The sequence below is a fragment of the Calonectris borealis genome, chromosome Z, assembly GCF_964195595.1.
Source record: "Calonectris borealis chromosome Z, bCalBor7.hap1.2, whole genome shotgun sequence".
Taxonomy (NCBI): Eukaryota; Metazoa; Chordata; class Aves; order Procellariiformes; family Procellariidae; genus Calonectris; species Calonectris borealis.
Genome location: NC_134352.1, coordinates 59,199,923 through 59,217,556, shown reverse-complemented (window position 1 = coordinate 59,217,556; position 17,634 = coordinate 59,199,923). Strand labels below are relative to the sequence as shown.

At 41.3% G+C, this 17,634-nt stretch overlaps 1 protein-coding gene across 1 annotated transcript in view; it reads right to left on the bottom strand.

The window, feature by feature from the left end:
- Positions 1-17,634, bottom strand: part of ARHGEF28 (Rho guanine nucleotide exchange factor 28) — a 125,806-nt gene that overhangs the window by 27,730 nt on the left and 80,442 nt on the right. Inside the window, exons 14-31 of the mRNA XM_075138496.1 lie at positions 16,788-16,868; positions 15,744-15,783; positions 15,026-15,149; positions 13,524-13,656; positions 13,089-13,144; positions 11,529-11,580; positions 10,805-10,952; positions 10,579-10,700; positions 9,519-9,659; positions 8,797-9,047; positions 7,783-7,905; positions 7,274-7,391; positions 6,141-6,395; positions 5,098-5,174; positions 4,221-4,399; positions 3,425-3,519; positions 2,379-2,561; positions 251-382 (exon numbers count right to left, since the gene is read on the bottom strand). Of these exons, the coding sequence (XP_074994597.1) occupies positions 251-382; positions 2,379-2,561; positions 3,425-3,519; positions 4,221-4,399; positions 5,098-5,174; positions 6,141-6,395; positions 7,274-7,391; positions 7,783-7,905; positions 8,797-9,047; positions 9,519-9,659; positions 10,579-10,700; positions 10,805-10,952; positions 11,529-11,580; positions 13,089-13,144; positions 13,524-13,656; positions 15,026-15,149; positions 15,744-15,783; positions 16,788-16,868 (2,310 nt within the window). The remainder of the gene's footprint in view (positions 1-250; positions 383-2,378; positions 2,562-3,424; positions 3,520-4,220; positions 4,400-5,097; positions 5,175-6,140; positions 6,396-7,273; positions 7,392-7,782; positions 7,906-8,796; positions 9,048-9,518; positions 9,660-10,578; positions 10,701-10,804; positions 10,953-11,528; positions 11,581-13,088; positions 13,145-13,523; positions 13,657-15,025; positions 15,150-15,743; positions 15,784-16,787; positions 16,869-17,634) is intronic.

Sequence of the window (17,634 nt, the reverse complement as noted above, 5' to 3'; positions counted from 1 at the left end):
CAGGCAAATCTGACTCAATATTGCTAAATGCAGGCACGTGCTATGGAAAAGGTGCAGTGGATGCAAACCATCCATTTACTTCAATGAAGCTATATGACAATTTACACTATCTGAGCATTTGCCCAAAGACAACTTCTATTACATTATTTTCTATTGATTCTGCCATAGACTGAGAAACCTTTCCAAAAAAACAATCCGGTATCAATTATTTTAGCACTCTGAATATGTAAAAGCATCAAATTTTACTCACCACCAGGAACAGATTCCAAGATTTCATTGGCACTAAATCTGTGCTTCACACTTAATTCTTCAATACTTTCCTCTGGTGATCTGTCTGTTTCACTCACTTGTGATGTTGTTACAGCAACATGGAGACTTTCAACTAGAGAGGAAAACATGCAGAATTACAGAGGCCCCTTAAATAGCTCCTTAATGCATAAATCAATGACACAGAATCATAGAATAATTTAGGTTGGAAGGGACTTTTGGAGGTCATCCAGTCCAATGCCGTACTCAAAGCTGGTCAAACTTTGTTGGGTTGCTCACAGCTTTGCACAGACAGCTTTTAACATCTTCAAAGATGGAGACTTCACAGCCTCTCTGGGCAACCTGTTCCAGTTTTTGACCACCTTCACAGCACATAATTTTCCTTTCCATTTAATTGGAATTGCCTGTGTTCCAACTTGCGCCTGTTGCCTCTCGTCCTATTACCATGTGCCTTTACAAAAAATCTGGCTTCTCTGTATCCTCCTGTTAGGCAGCTGAGGACAGCAATGAGATTCCACCAAGCCTTCTTCTCTCAAGGCTGAACAGACCAACTATCTCAGCCTCTCCTCAGATGTCATGTGCTCCAGCCCCCTAGTCATCTTGGTGCCCTTCGCTGGATTTGCTCCAGTTTGTCAATGTCTGTCTTGCCCAGAGGGGCCCAGCCCTGGTCATGACACTCCAGATAGGACTCACCAGGGGCGGATAGAGAAAGGATCACCTCCCTCAACCTGCTGGCAACTCTCCTCCTAATGCAGCGGCCTGGGAGGCAGTTGGCCTTCTTTGCCACAAGGGCACATTGCTGCCTCATGGTCAACCTGGTGTCGAGTAGGAGTCCCAGGTCCACTTCTGCAAAGCTATTTTCTATCTAGTCAATGTCCAGCCTTTACCAACACATGGGATTACTCATCCCAGATCAGGACTTTGCACTTGTTTTTGTCGAACTTCTAGGGGTTTCTCTTAGCCCATTTTCGCAACCTGTATATATCTAATTTGCTTAAGCACTCCCTAATTCTATCCTTCTCTACTGTGAGCAATGCCTTATTCCTACAGAGTCTGCTGTTAGCTCAGAGACTTAGTATTTCTGTTCTGGAAAATGATCCCTGCAAATTGCCTACAGTAAAAGGAACTGTAAATTCCTTACAGTGTGCTGAAGAAATCCAAGATATCATCAACATCAGCATGAGAAAAAGTGAAAATTAAAAGTGGGCAGAATAAGATGTGTAAGTATAGGCTGCCATTTTAGCTAAAATGACATTTACTATTGCATCACTGACTTATATTCCCTACCCGTTTTATCAATTTTATGAATAAAATGCTCCCTGACTTCATAATGATGATGGAGACCAATCTTCGCTGCTTTATCGGTTGAAATGTGGTTATTAGCCCACCGCTCTCAATTTAGGAAATGCTAAAATCTTGTAGTCCTTCTCAAAGAGCATACAGCTCGTGCTGGATACGGCTCAGTTTACTAGGACTCTTTTCAGCTGAGTTTAGCAGGAGTTTAGCTGAACTTCCAACTAGGCAAGGTATCCAGAAATAGAAATACCATTCCTTTCCTTCCTTCAGAGGACAGCACCGTAGGTAGCACACGGCTATCATCTCTCTGGTAGATAGTATGCAGAAAAAGCACGGCTCCTACAGCAATTCTGGCAGGTGTTTCTTGGCAGATTTGCAAGATCGTCTGCAGTTTGGTCTGTATATGACCCTACATGATTCTGATCTGTCATCAAATCAACCAAAGTAGGTGGAGGTCTGGGACCAGATGCAGTATCATACTGCATCCTGTGATCTGCTTCACAGGGCTGTACTGCAAGCAGGACAGCTAAGGAAACAACCCTCAGGTGCAGCCTAACACCATGTCCCTGCCTGCTTACATATGATGTTATGCACTAAACATATCCCTTGTCTTACAATCTGGCAGGTACCATCCCATGCATCTGACAAGTATAAACGTGAGAGACTTCTCTTCAACGCCCTTTGCCAAGTTTTGACACTGCCAGTTCTTGAGACTTGACAGAATCGCAGCGCAAGGCAACACGGCTGTGCTTTGTCACCTTGAAATATCTGCCCATGTGAAAAGCCACCAGTCCACTCCTCCCATGCAAACTCACCTTCTCTGAGAGCTGCTGCCAGCAATGAAGCAGCCTGTGGAGTTTCTCCAGAATCAGGTTTGATAAGGAGGTGAGGTTCTACATGAACATCCTCGAACCCACTCATATTTCCCAGTTCTGCATAGATATGCAACTTCTCTTCCAAATAACTACAGATCTGTTGGTCCTGGTTACTCAGTGATTCTGTCAACCAAAATTGAACACTGTATTAATATTTTTTATCCTGCAGGCAAAGCACATTCCCCATTCACCCTTCTGATCCTTATGCCACATAGACATTGTTAAGTCGAGTTAGGCCTTTTTTAAGTGGCCAGGAACCAAACTCATTCCATAGTCTGTCCTAATGAAAGCTGACACAGACCCTGGCAGAGGGCCAGGCCAGTGCCCTACCCTCATGAGGTGGCATTGGCTGCACTCGGGGGCCTTCAGCTACCTCCTGTTGCACTCACAGTGATCAATGCTGGAAAAGCACTTGGCTCAGGCAGCCAGAAGATGCACTGATTCAGTGCCTCAACATCAAAGAAGAACACCTACTCTCAGCAGAGGATGCCCTTCCCTGTGGCTCTCTACAGGAAGGACATTGCTGGAATTTCTCTCCTCGCAGCAGTATAAAAATGTGGAAGTTAGGTGCAGGGGAATCAAAGAAGCAGAATTTATCCCTATTGGCTACATTTTCAGATAAAAATAATAGCAGCAAAGGATGAAATGCCATAAACAAGGACAAAGCCACGCAATTACTGAAGATTTGAGGTATTCCCCCAAACAGAGAACTACCTGGCCCTGATGCTAATCTGGGAAATTCAGCATTTATTCTGAAAGCGTCCATTTTTCTTTTTCTTTTGTGCTTACGGTAATGTAGCAAAAATATAAAGTGTTTGGAAAAAAAACGGCTGTCTTTCAATAAACTCACGCTATACAATCAGACCACCCCAGCTTTCTCCGCTGTAACACTGTCTATCGAGCCACTCTGAACCCACCAGCCAGTATTATTCATCCTGAACTCTCAGGATGTAGAAGCTCCCAGAGTGGCAGGAAAGGTACCGCACCTTGACATTTCTGAATTCTGTATGCTTTGGCCTCAGCAATACGTCTGTCCTCATCAGATTCACTCATTTTTCCTTCTTCTTCTTCCTCTGGACAACTTCAAAGATGAAAGACAAACAAAGGTGGATAAAGCAAAATCTGCATGTCATATATTCATCTTCAGTACAGTGTTGTGTTCATAATAAACAGAACACAACACCAACACCAACTTTTGCTACAATCCCGAAGCATGCCATTTGTCTCCTTCTTTAAAACCAGTAACTGGACACAAACCAGACTGAAGGACTCCGTTTAATTCTGGCAAGGCTGCACTGTGCAGCGAATGGGTGGCTGGCTCTCACACAGGTTTGCTGTGCTACGCATAAGCTTGGGCCCCATAAGGATAATGGTTTCCCTGCCATTCTTGAGAAGCTGACACCAAGATAACAGGCATGAATTTCCCCAAAATGGTTGTATGGACACCTGCAGGACTCTGGAAAGCATCCAGTGCCAACGGCAAAGGCAAGGGAAGCTTACAATGGCTGGTAAGGACATCTAATGGGGAGCGGGAAGGGTCTGCTGGTTCAGTGGGAAACCAGAAGTATCAGGGGAAGTCTGGCAGAAGTGATGGGGTCTGTGAATCCTGAGCTTAGAGGAAGTGATGGGGTCTGTGAATCCTGAGCTTAGAGGAAAACCCACTCAGCCTCACAGGATGGATCCAGTGCAACGCAGAACGGAGAGCACACTGCCACGAATACCCAACCGACCTCCTGTCCGCTTTGCACTACCACGATGAAAACCCAAAGCCTTTTCCTCTACCTTTCCGCTGCATCTTGAATATGCCTCATCCAGTTGTTACGTTCCTCTTTGGAGTTGGTATGAACCTCATACATCTCAGGCCCTGCAGATGAAGCACTAATCAGAAACATCCCCCTTTCTTCGTTGGCTACTTCTCTTACTATGAGCCTCTGAAGGGAGATCACGGAAGGCTTCTGGTCCTGGGGAAAACAGTCACAGCACATGCAAACAATAAATTACTCTCTTACAAAACATCACAGTTTTAGAAGAGCTTGATTTTTCAATTAATTGGACTAATTCTAGTCCTGGTATAGTCAGACTACGTATGTTCTCACCAGGTGTAAGAGCCTGCAAGTTTTAAGTATTCAGACATCTTTTTACTGTTTTTTAAAATACATTGTAGTGTTTATGAACAAGTAAAGCACTGGGTATGTGTTAAAAAGTAAATCTCAGAGGCTTAATGATACTGAGACACATATAGTGTTTATATTTATATAGTTTAGGAACTTCTCTCCATGACCTTTCATATATTTTATGTGTATTTACTACTACATTTGCAGTTAAAATTATTCTTCTGTTTTGCTTTACAGAACCAGAAGTTAAAATTTATTTTAGATAACTGAAAGAGCCTGCTCTGCTTCCTGCCTTCATAATCAGATGAGGCATGACACTAAAAAAATCATTCTGTTATTTTCATCCTTCTTCCTAAAAAAATAATTTATTTTTTAAAGTAAAATGAATTTTCCATACACACTGGCATATTACTGTTTTGAATACACTACCAGGATTTTAGAAGAAAAAACATTATGTGGGAATAATGTAGAAAAGGACCTAATTTTCAAGAAATATACAAATAAAAGTGCAATGTGTATATTCAAATATCTGATAATATACTTACTACAGCTGCAAAGATGTATTTTTGATCTTTTTCTTGTAAGAACAGTAGTACGTCAGTTAGAAGCAGAGCTAAGGTATCTTAAAATGAGAAAAGGAAAATAATGTTTTTTAATTGAAGTTATTATAACTATAGTTAATGCCTTCTTTTAAAGGGAGAAGCCCTGATACACAAATATCCCACAGAATCCTACAGTAAACTGAACAGGAAATATCTGGATTAGCCTATGATCTGCATGAAGCAGCTGCAAGCCATCACCTTCTAGCTCCCAGGAAAGACCACACTTTCTGCTATCCACCCTCCTGCAGCACCAGGCTGCAGCACTGGCCCGGGGAAGGAAGAAACGTCGCTCCAGTGCCAGTACAGCTTCCCCAGGCCACTCACAGGTGACCTGGCAAAGGCTATCCCACATAAATTTTGTTTTGCGTATGCTGTAACATATACTCACAGCACAGTATTACACTGGTAAAAGTATTTCTGGAATAACGATGAACAAATAGTTTTATAAAGTTGTACAATAAATATTAGTAAGCTCCAAAAAAAAAGCCAACCTCTACATGTGACTAACACCAAAAATCAAATTCTGGGCTTGCATGTAAAAATTGAGTTCCAGCCAAATATGGGTTCAGATTTTCTTTTCCACTGCAGATGTCCCAGTACCACTGAAGAACAGCATGTGATTTTTCATGCATTATTTTCAATGGCCGGTACTGTGAACAACATAAACATGCAAGTCAAGACTCTATGTTATGGAATGAAACTGCAAACCAATGAACTAAAAGGAGGGGACTGGAAGAAGAAATGCACCTGATGTCTTAGTATTTGAACTTGTCTTCTTACCCAGATATACAGTGGATTACCCACAAACCATGGCAGCTTCTGGAACTACTCTTCCAGCAATTAATGGCATATTCTCAATACCATTACCTCACAAATTCGTGTTCGCAATACAGCATAATAAAAGTATTTTCATTCTTAAACCAAACAATGATCATATGTTATTTGCAAATGAAGAGTTAAAGGACTTTACTGCTCAGATGGAATACCTTTGAAACGACCAGTTGCTGTCTTCCAGTACACTAAACCTTCATGAAGAAGTATCCTCTCTTTCCTCATCAAGTCTTGCTTCCTAAAAACATGACCATTTTTCATCTTTGTATATGTTTTGTTTTCAGTTTTACTGACAATTTCCAGCAGCTTTTGCTTTTTCTCATATTCATTCACTTTCAAATCTACTGCTGCAATCATGTCCTTAATTAGACGAAGGGCTTTGCACAGATCTTTATGCTCTTCTGTTCCTTCTGTATGAGACAAAAAATAAACAACATGATAGTAGCCAGCATATTCAAGACAAGATGTCATTCCTTATTCTCTGGAAACAATCAACATGATGCAAAGCTTAAATTGATAAAAATGTCTTTTTAAGTTGAACCTGGCAATCAATTTACTAGAAACATTAGAGGCATCTACCTTTGTTTGACTTGCCTATTAAAACACGACATGCACCTCAGATTTATTCATTAGTCAAAACAACACTCTGAATAGTTTCTGACATATTTATGAGCTGTTAGCATTTAAAAAAATTTACTGGCTAAGTAAATGATATAGTATATTACTCTTCTGGCTAAGTAGAAAAAAAACCCTTGAAACAGGATTGCAAGCACAAAGGGTTTGCATTTGGATATGCAACTTTCTACAACGCCCATTTATTGCCCATTTGGGGAGCAATATCTGTAAGTTATTAGCGTTTCTAAAATGTTCTACGAAATTCCAGAGATCATTCAAGCTTTGTTTGAAAAACTGGAGAGTAATTTACGAAACGTTTGCCTAGCCCTACTTACGAGAGACTCCACCGGAATTCATTTCAAAGAAGGTGCAGATGCATGCCTCAATTAGTTCACATCAGTCAAGATCTTCTCCTAAAACAAGTATGCTCTTCTGGACTTCTGTGGCCTACCAGCTGAAATATGGGAAATCTTCGCAGCCCAGCCTTGACAAAGACTATATGCACCAGACACCCTGTTTAGATGACACTTGCCTGAACAGTAGATACTTACGTTGCCCTGGTTCTCTACAGAGCAGTGAATTTCGTCTTTTGTTATATTGTAGCAGTGCATATTCCTTAAGTTAGAAACGCGCTAGGATTCCAGACATGAAGCCACACTTTGCTTTTATTCACCTTTTGAGTATTGCAATATCCTTTCAACCAGAACCGGGTATTTGGTGATTCGCTGGGTGACGAGCAAAATGCACTCGGGGATTCCTCGGCGTCGCGCCAACAGGTTACTATTTCTCAGCTGCACAGATACAAATATATACCTTGAGTAGTAAATGCATATTAAACCACCAACTGATTAATAAGAAATATGATCTAAATGCATTAGAATAAGCTAAAACAAAATGCTGGGTTATCTGAACCACTGGCGGGAACAGTTGCTGCCCAGAGGGATAAGGCGTACTATAACAGGAACATGTGTGTAATACACACTGGATGCCAAAGCTTTCTAAAATTTGAAAGAAAAGTGTAATTTATCAGCTCACTGGTTAAGGGGGAAAAAAATTTGCCATTTTTGTTAGCTATTAAAAGTGAGTTACTGAATATAATTTCAATCCTAAATCTAAGTAAAAGCTGTGTATCTTTTTCCTGAGCATTTTGTCAATAGTGATCAAGTTCCCATGTAAACTTACTTTAATAAAATTCTGGAACTTCTTGTTTTGTTGCAACTCTTTGAAGAGATTAACAGCTTCTTTTTGATGGCTGCAAAACTCTCCGTATATTTTCTTCATTTTAGTTGCATTTTCCTCTGAAAACTGAAGAAATTAATAAGCGAATTGTGCTCAACATTGCACCTAACAGGAAAGTATATACCTTTAATTAACGTATTTTGGACAAATACAGAAATTTTATGCTACTTGTTTCTCAGGTTCTCTGAATTTCACTAACAGGGCCTGTTACTGCAGAATGAAAACAGGCTAGCTGTTTTTAGGAGCAAAAAGAGGAGCATAGGCTGGAGAGAGCACAAGCGATCTCCACTACAGTCTTGCCAATAATTATTATAACAGCATTTCCTTCACCTCTTTGCAAACACAATCCCTTTGAGGCTTATTTGCATTTGTCTGATCTCCACACAAGATAACGGTTCAGCTTCTTTTTTTCAGTGGAGTGAAAACTGACCGAAGGTGAAAACCCACACTCTCCTGATTGCAAGGAATGGAAGTGTGACCAGCAAGCAGTTAGTTAGCTGTTCTATGGCCACCAAAAACACGCTGTGATCACCCCTTCTCTAGTGAGCAGCAACTTGAGATGCACCATGCCAGATCGCTACAAGAAATGAACGGGGAGTTTCTTTTCTATCATCAGTCAATCCTTCACACTTCTCAGCTATTAAGAAGTTTAATCCATTGCTTCCATTTTTTGCAGTCCATGCTATGATGGCAGCAGCCTTCTACTGTGAACAGGACAAAGTTCATCACTTTCCTCATCGCTTGTACCATATAGGTAGAAGTTCATCCCAAGTTCATCACAGTTACCTGTCAGTAATGATTTTCTCTCATTGCTATTTCACCCTGCAATAATCTGGAGGGGTGAATTTTATGAGGCAACCATAGCCCTCTTCTTGCCCACAAAAGTTTTGAAGTCAATAAATTGTTTAATTTTGGAACCTTGAGTACATAAAGGATTAACAGAGCTGATGCCTCTACCTGCTGCACAAGGATGTCTCCAATTCTGCTGATGACAAAATTACGTTCGCTCCCTGCCTCACATGATTCCTGTCGTCTCTCCTTCATTCTGCAAAAGAATTGCCTGTGCATCTCCAGTAGCTCATCTAAGCAGGGGAATATTCTGTCCACTGTGCTGTGGTCCAGCTGCAGTTCTTCCTTCATCCCTTTCCTGAATATTTCAGACATAATGAACAGCGTATGGATGTGATGCACTTCTGTTTGCATCAGCTCTGCAGTATAAAAAAAACCAACATAGTATAGTAATCACCTGAACTTTTTACACACTTTCTAAGATAGACTTTAGCAACATTCAAATATCCAGTCATAATATTTTTTTCTGTTTGATCCTCAAACCTAATAGATTATGTCAGTAGGAAGACTTAATTTATCTGGCTCTGCACAGTTCTCTCAACTGTACCCCACTGAACAAGCTGAGGTTGCAACTGCTTGAGCTGGGGATTGAATGAGGTCTCTTCCAAACTCAACCGTTCTGTGAACAGAGTAGACATGTTTCTGGTAGTCACTGCTCTCCATTTCCTTAGCTCTAGAACACATTGTAATGTGTGACAAAAATGTTCTTTGAACCTTCTTATTATTCTGAGTTGAAGCATTCATTCTTCTGGACATAAAACATGTAGGTTCCCTCTCCATTTTCTATGCCAAACTGTTTCTAAACCTACACAAAGCTTTGAAATACTGACCGAAAATGACATCCTGCCTCTTGATGACATCCTTTTCTTGCTTGCTACAGAACATTGGATCCACAACAAGACTCCAGGACTCTGCCTCAAACTCTTGTGCATCTGTGCGGAGATCAGTCCACTGAGACAAATCCACATCATCTATGACAAAACGTATATCTCATTAACACCATGCATGTGAACAGTAAGGGAAGTCCCTTTGCACATGCAGATCTATTCATACAGTAAGGGGAACACATCACAGGGATGAACTTCAGACAAGGCTTCTGCAAACATTGGCAGTGGCTTTACAACAGAAAAGCTTGCCAGATGTCAGTATCATTACCAAAGTGTTGAAATGCAAACGTGACAGCGGGGGAGGAGAACAAAAAAACCCACCCTTCTTTTCTCAGATTAAATCCTTTTTATACTTCTTTGCTTGAAGAAACTTTTTAAAATTTAAAAATTAAATCCAACATTTTCAAAAGTAGCTGTGGTGTTGGAGGAGCACTGGCCATTTTGCAGATGTCTATTGAGAGATATCTACACCATCCTTTGTGAGTGAATGTCCTTCAGCTTTGAAATTCAGTCTCACACCTAGCTACAGAAAAAGCCTATATCTATTCACTTCACAAGAATATGTAGCCATTTTAGGAGGGCGTTCACCAGTGACAGGTAAGATTTTGGGGCTATTGAGGAAATACAAGTGATGTAGGTTTACGTTTTGCAATGTACACTCTCAATGGAGATTATTAGATGAGTGCAGAAGAAAAGTATATTGCTGTTCTGGTTCTGCAAGGATGCCTAATACATTTATGCCAGTTATTTCAAAATGGTAACACCGAACAAAAATGTTCTAAAAGTTATCAAAGAGTTAGTTACAAGGAAGAAAGGAAATGTTGTATTTTAAGACTAATATGTCTGATTGTATCATTTTAATGAGGGACACAATTGTAATTATCAAAAATAGGTGCTCTCCTTTTAGCAGATGAAGTGGCTTCCTGTATCAACTAAGGAGTTTTTCTATTTTGCACCTTCCAATACAGGTTATAAAATGCAACATCTGTGCAATACTTTTCACCTTCCATCATAAAAGGGTCCATTGAAGAAAAGGTCCCCAATGCTTGTAACATCTCTTCAGATCGTGACTTGGACCTCCAGGTGCTAGTCTCAGAGTCTTGTTCAGAAAATGGTGTAGATCTTCTACAGCAGGAAAAAAAAAAAGCCCACATTTATTTAATGGTTTCAATTTTCCTAGAAATGCTGAATGATGTATTTAGCATAGTCCGCCAGCAGCTGCCCTCTACCTTTCAAAACTGGCACTGGGGACACTTTTGGACAAGAAGTGGGACTGTTGCGAGGCTTCCCTCCTTCCAGCAGACAGTCCGATAGGCACAGAGGAAGAAGAATGCACTGGGGGGAGCACCATCTGTGAAACATCGCCAGGCAGGGAATCTGTGAGGCAAAGCACAACACAACATTTTGACAAACAATGTAGAGTATGTCATCAACAGCACAGTTATACTGTGAAATGCTGTCTGGTGTTCATATAGACCTATACTAGGTATCAAGAATGTCCGCTTGCCAAGGTACAAGACTGTGATGCTCTCCCACGGAATATAAAGATAAGCCTGTAGGCAAAGTGGAATAGCTCCGGCGTGGATATTAGTGGTAAGAAAACAATCTCAAATCATACATGCTCTAACATTGCAACCTGAACATATGAGATCCAAATATTTGTGCATACGGTAAATGACATATTCAAAAGCACAAGACAGAACTGATTACTTTTGATTTTCATTCCCACTGAAAACAAAACATAGTAAAACTCCCACTCATTTTAGTAGAGAAGTTAATTCAGCAGCCATTTCTTAAAAAAATCCTACTCATATTAGAGACACAGACACTTTCTTACAGGTATTGAAATGAGAAATAGAAACACACTAATGAAGTTGTAAAGTTTGTGTTCAGTCCCATGATTTTTAACCAAGGCTTAACTTAGAAGTGCTAGGCTTACACCTCCTAACTTACTTGTTACACCGGCTTGGGGTTTGTTTTTGTTATGGTATCTCTCCTGGGATTTCTGAAAAAAGAAGAATCTTTTGAAATTGCAATGAAATCACATCTGATAACACACTGAATAGTCAAGTCAGTAACTCACCGCCATATCTCATCACACAGAAGGGCTTCAGGAAAATGGTCCTAAATTATGGCCCTAATTTCTACCAATAACTAATAAATCCAAGTTTATTAGTTATTGGTAGATAACAATATTCAGAGTAGAATGATATTTTTTGTACTACGACACAAAACTGAATCTGTTTATCTGAAACCAAGTCACTGAGTTACAGCATACTACTTTCTCTATATGAATATTGCCTGGGAAGGCTGCAAGAAAAGAAGTTCGCATTCAGGGCTTTATATTCAAATAAGCTTGAAGCACTTGTGGCAGGGCACTACCTGAGGAAGCCTGGGTATCAGAGGCGGGATCGATCCCCCTTCCCAAGTGGACTTCTGCAAGACCTGTAGCTTAGGCATATATTTCACTTGAAGTGGGTCAATGAACGTTTTCTGCATCTCGCTCTTGTTGAGAGGAGTCAGGGGTGGTACGGGCTCTTGGCTCCTCTTGATAAATAACCCACCAGTCCCAATAATTAAAACTACCTGTTCAGCTGTCCTAATGCGCTGAAGTTGCCCAGAAATTTGTGCAAGGCTATGACATGACAGCTATAACCAAAATAAATAAACACATCTGATTTATGTCCAGTTTAAGACTTGTTTACCCTGCAGAGTCTGTACGGAAACATGCTCTCCCTGCAAGCCATCATGATGCAAAACCCAGCTATGCCAGAAAAACACACTCAACTAATTTGAAAAAAGACCTGTATTGCTGTGGCACACTTCTCTGCAAGTCCCATTTTACTCCACGAGGGCAGAAGCCTTACACATTTGTTTTTGAAAGCAACTTGTCATGATAACCTCACCATGCCTGTGTTCCTACTTAAAAGGAGACAGTATCCACCAGCTCTAGCGCTGATTTTGCCCTGTCTGCAGTGGCAGCTGAACACTGGGAGTGACTGCCTAAGCAGGCTGTGGAGTCTCCTCCTCCGGAGATTTTCCAGAATGGGTCAGACAAACATCTGCCCAAATTACCTAGAATTCAGCCTGCCTTGAGGGTAAGGAGATGGACTAGGTCACCTCCCAAAGTCCCTTCCATCTCTGCTTTCCATTATTCCAAACATACGGGATCCCCCTTCCTACACAAGGGGATATCTGCGGGTTTGAGGAGCCTTTCTTTTTAATCCCTTCCTGTATCCCTCCAGGCACACCATTTTACGATTTGTCCCTGCAACTCTTCAAAAATACAAATATCTCTCTATAGTCATTTTTGACTCTCTTCTAAAAACTGTTGTTCAAGCACAGTGCTTGCTCTGTTGCTCACGTCAGATATTTTGACACCCTTGCAGTCCTTTGCATACAGACACTGGATCTGGGCAGGCTGTGCATACTTTCTTTTTTCCTTCATGACGTTTCTAGACCCCTTGGACAGCAGATATGCTCTAGTAAGAATGGTGCGGCATAGGAAGTTACCTTGGTGCACGCCGGAGCACACTCCTTGCAGCCCTTATGCACAATCACATTGCAATCTGAAAGAGAAGGCACATTTCAAAGCCTGACGCACAACAGCGTGCCCAGCCTGCCCAAAACGTTACTCTGAGGCTTCACTTTTTTCCCTCCTCCATGTCCACTGACTAAAGCGGCCCTTAGAATGCTTTGATGTGGCAGCCCCTGGCTAGGACGGAGCCTTGCCTGACGTGCTGGGGCTAGGAGATGGCCGTGGTCCTTCTGAAGCTGCCACCTGCCGTCCTGCCTCCCGCTGCCTTGCCAACCTCAGCTCGTTACACAAACCGCATAAACATCCAAATCTAGGCAAGGTTTCTTCTTGAAACAAAGCATGGAACCAGGATCCCAAAGCAGGATTCGGAACACTGTAAGGTCACACGCAAAAGCCAGCAACTCACTTACGGGAGCACTGCAGTGACTCCTTTCCTAGGAGGGCCTTTTCACAGGTCATACATGGGATAACGCCTGAGAAGGTCCCGTTTGTAAAATTGTGCCTGTTCAGTTTCTCTTTTTCTTTGGTATCTTTATTTTTTGTCTTCATCCCCAACAGCAGAGGCAGGAAAAAAAGTAAAAAAAAAAGGGACATTAGAAAAGAAGACAAACTGATTCAATCTTAAAAACACTAAAACATTCCCTTTTAAGAGCACATTCTAAAACATTTATTCCCTGGAAGACTTGTAACAGTATACCATATTATTACATCCAACATTGCTGAAGTCCTAAAATGATGCAGGCATTGCTTTCACTGGCAGGTAAGCCAGCAAGCATTATCAAGGAAGACTGGCAGAAATACATTTATAAAGCTGCAAAAAGGAAAGGGCCAGAAAATGGAATTTTTAAGAAGTGTCATTGACTCGCTGCACATACAAATAAATATCAGTGCCTACATCTCCCTGAGGCATACATGCAAACGCGTGCCTCTGCAGTTAAAGCTGCAGTTATGTAAATTTACATGACTTGTCTTTAGATCTTAAAAGACATTAGAAATAACCTATTTTTAATGAGTGTTAATTGATTTAATAAATTCTGCCTATTTTTACACTACTCCTATTGGTGTGAGTATACATTTCCCTGAGCAGTCCTTAGAGTTATTCTGTATGAGACAGGCTTATGTATGGCTGCTGGACTGGACATATATGTTCGCAGCCAGTTCTGTCACTTCTGAAGATACCGCCTCAGCCAACCATCCTCACATGCACATATGTTCAGATATCCTGGGCACGGGAGAGTGTACTAGAAAGCCTGCAAAACTGCCAGAAGGCCAGCCAGAAAGATCCCGCAGGCCAAATCCATCTCTCAAGCTGCTAATTGATGCCGTTAATCTAAATTTCAGATGTCTCAAAATTAAACCACAAATGTTCTAATCTACCTTTCATAGTATGTATGTCTGACTGTGCAGGCCTCAAATCTGCAATTCTTTAACGCTAAGCAGTACTTGCTCATGCAAGAAGTCCCATTAACTTCAAATAAGGCAAATTCAACTGATTACGTGCCAATGTAGAAGCTAAGACTCATGTGCTTATTGAGAGTAATTGCAAGAACAGGCCACACCTCTTAATTTTATTTAACAAAGAAAATTATTTCTTAAAGATAATTCATACATTTAAACTTTGGCTAAATCATCAAATGAGATTATTAATAACATAAAAAAAATGGCAAGGGAAATACTTGATATTGTTCAGCAAAGGCTATTGTTTAAAAGGAAAGCTGGTTTTTAATATGAAGGCCATTTCAGGGTATCCTGCATATGTTTTAAAACGAAAAAACAAAGAGAAGAGTTTCTTCCTATTACTTCTGTGGTTTTGTAATAAACAACAACTTATCTTTACATAAAAATTTAGATTCTCATCTATAATTCATTTAAATCCAGTGACGTAATAATATAGACATAAATCCCAAATTACCTTGCACTTATTCCGTGTGCTGGTCATTCTGTTCATCAGAAAGCTGAAAGTCCGACTCACTTTACATTTTTCAGACTCATTTTTTGAGGGAACAATATATTTATTCCATTCCTCCTCCTGAATCCTAAAACAGAGACCAGTGAAAAAACCTCATTCCAGTGGGAACAGTCCCTTAAAACAGAGCAAAATCTGGATGATGCTTGTTTCACCTAACGTTTACAGTTACATGTTTTATTGTGGGTTTAGCTGAGGTTATTAAAAAGACTGCAATCCCTCTTTATAAAAAGGAGTAACGCTAGCCCGTGGAGTGCTCTGAATGTGCAATGTGTTACAAGCTTGCCTAGATGATGGTTGGTATCAAAAGCCCCCTTGCTTTTATTATGGTGTTTTGGACGTTCCTGGATAGGAACAGTGGATAGGAGCTCCTACAGCAAATAGGAGCACAACCCTACCGTGCACGTCCCGCGGCGGTGCACAGCAAGTCTCTGCCGCAGGACGTGCGCGGTGAGGACAGCACAGAGAGAGCCGGGCTGAGCTCAGCACAGGGCTTAAGCGTTGGCTTACAGGTCCCCCGGGCAGGGAGCGCTCCCCTAAACAGCTGCTAACAACCCCGCTGCGAGGGGTGCCGAGGCCTCTTCCCCGCTCTGCTCCCTAGATGGCATTCTTGCACAGACCTGCTCCCGGCGCCTCAAATCGCGGGTGCGACAAGGACCCATACCTTTTCTCTCGGGACTGCTCGGGCAGACTGTACGCTCGCTCTGCAAGACATAAACAGTTATCGGGCACTCAGATTACAAGGTCGTCAGGTTTATTTGAAACGCACGACCTCCACCAGGCCATAAGCTTGTCATTAAGGGCTTGCAATGTCATTTGAAAATCAGGAAAGCAAAAACGTATCTACATTAGAAGCAGCTTTTCCTCGGGTAAGACCACGGCCCACTAAGCTTTGTTTAGTTGACAGAATCTGCCAGAACTGAGATGGATATCAGTGAATGCCAGTCTCTGCAAACAGTTTGTTTTTAAGAATAACAAAAAATGTTTCTTTTGTTTTTCTTAACAACCGACTTGAACGATTCACACTTCATTTTGCTTTTTACATAATTTGTTGTAAAATGTCTTAATGACATTCTTCTAACATTTGCAATTACCTATCATACACAGCTTTATTTATAGTATTAAAAAATTTAAATCCCTCTACATAAGGAGGAATATTATTAGTCTATGTACTGCACAGGATGTGTAATGTGTTACAATTTTACATCCTAGAAACAATAGAGAGGACTTAAGGAGATACTTTTCAACAAACTGTCTAAAGAGTAAAATGGAAGATAAATAATTCAGTTTGGTTGTTTTGGAAGGGGGGAAAAAAAAAAAAAAAAGATGGAGACCATTCTACCGTTTCCAAATTAGAAGCCATTCCGTTTTGCAGACATTTTTTGCAAAGCTACCACAGGTATGGTTTAGAAAGATACTTAAACACCTGCCTAAGTCAAAGCATCAGACTATGCCTTCTTTAAAGTTAGATACCAAATTAAACATGCTTCGCTGAATCAGCGTGTTTTCAGACAAACGTAGACCTCAGGTTAGCGAGAGCTAGAATATTTACCAAAGAAGCAGCGAGACTAAAAGGGCATTTCAGTTAGTTGCCAGGCACAACCTGTGCCGCAGGATGCTTTCAGAAGAAATGAAGGCCATGTACCCGTGGGAGATGAAGACAGCCTCATGCAAAACAGCACCGTGGGGTTGGCACTGAGGTACTTACTACAAGGGTGGAGCAGAGACACTGACTTAGAAAGTGAAAGAGCCTGAAGGAGGGATCGACCACTGTTCATGAGCACACCATCTACAGAGCAGGGACAAATCCTTTACTGTCAGCCTGGTAATACCTTCTCAAACAAAAGCAGGTAGTTGTTTTAAATCTGAGCGTACTGAAAAACTTCCATCAGAAAGGATGGTGATTTCCCACTTTTTTCTCATACTCTGTACAAAAGCAGGTAGTTGTTTTAAATCTGAGCATGCTGAAAAGCTTCCATCAGAAAGGATGGTGATTTCCCACTTTTTTCTCATACTCTGTACAAAAGCAGGTAGTTGTTTTAAATCTGAGCGTACTGAAAAGCTTCCATCAGAAAGGATGGTGATTTCCCACTTTTTTCTCATACTCTGTACAAAAGCAGGTAGTTGTTTTAAATCTGAGCGTACTGAAAAACTTCCATCAGAAAGGATGGTGATTTCCCACTTTTTTCTCATACTGTTGCCATCCTGCATTCATCTGCTTTGGCTTACGTTTCATTGCAACATACAAGGTCAGCTGTGCCTCCCTCCTGCATAGCTAAGCCCTGAGTGAGATGTCCAAAGCGCTGGCAGCTGGGCAGAGGGGAAGGGGCAGGTTTTCAGTGCGCAGACACCTGCACAGACCCAGAGACAATCCTGCTACAGACCGCAGAGATCAGGATGAACTATCTGATCTAGCTTCTTGGACCAAGCTCTTGGGCTAGTCCTGTACCCAGATGCGACTGCTCAAAGCGAGCGCAGCTGTGCCTGCCCCACAGAGTAATCACCACTGCCAGCTGCCAAACACTCTGTTCAAGACTCCTGTCCCCTTAAAATGC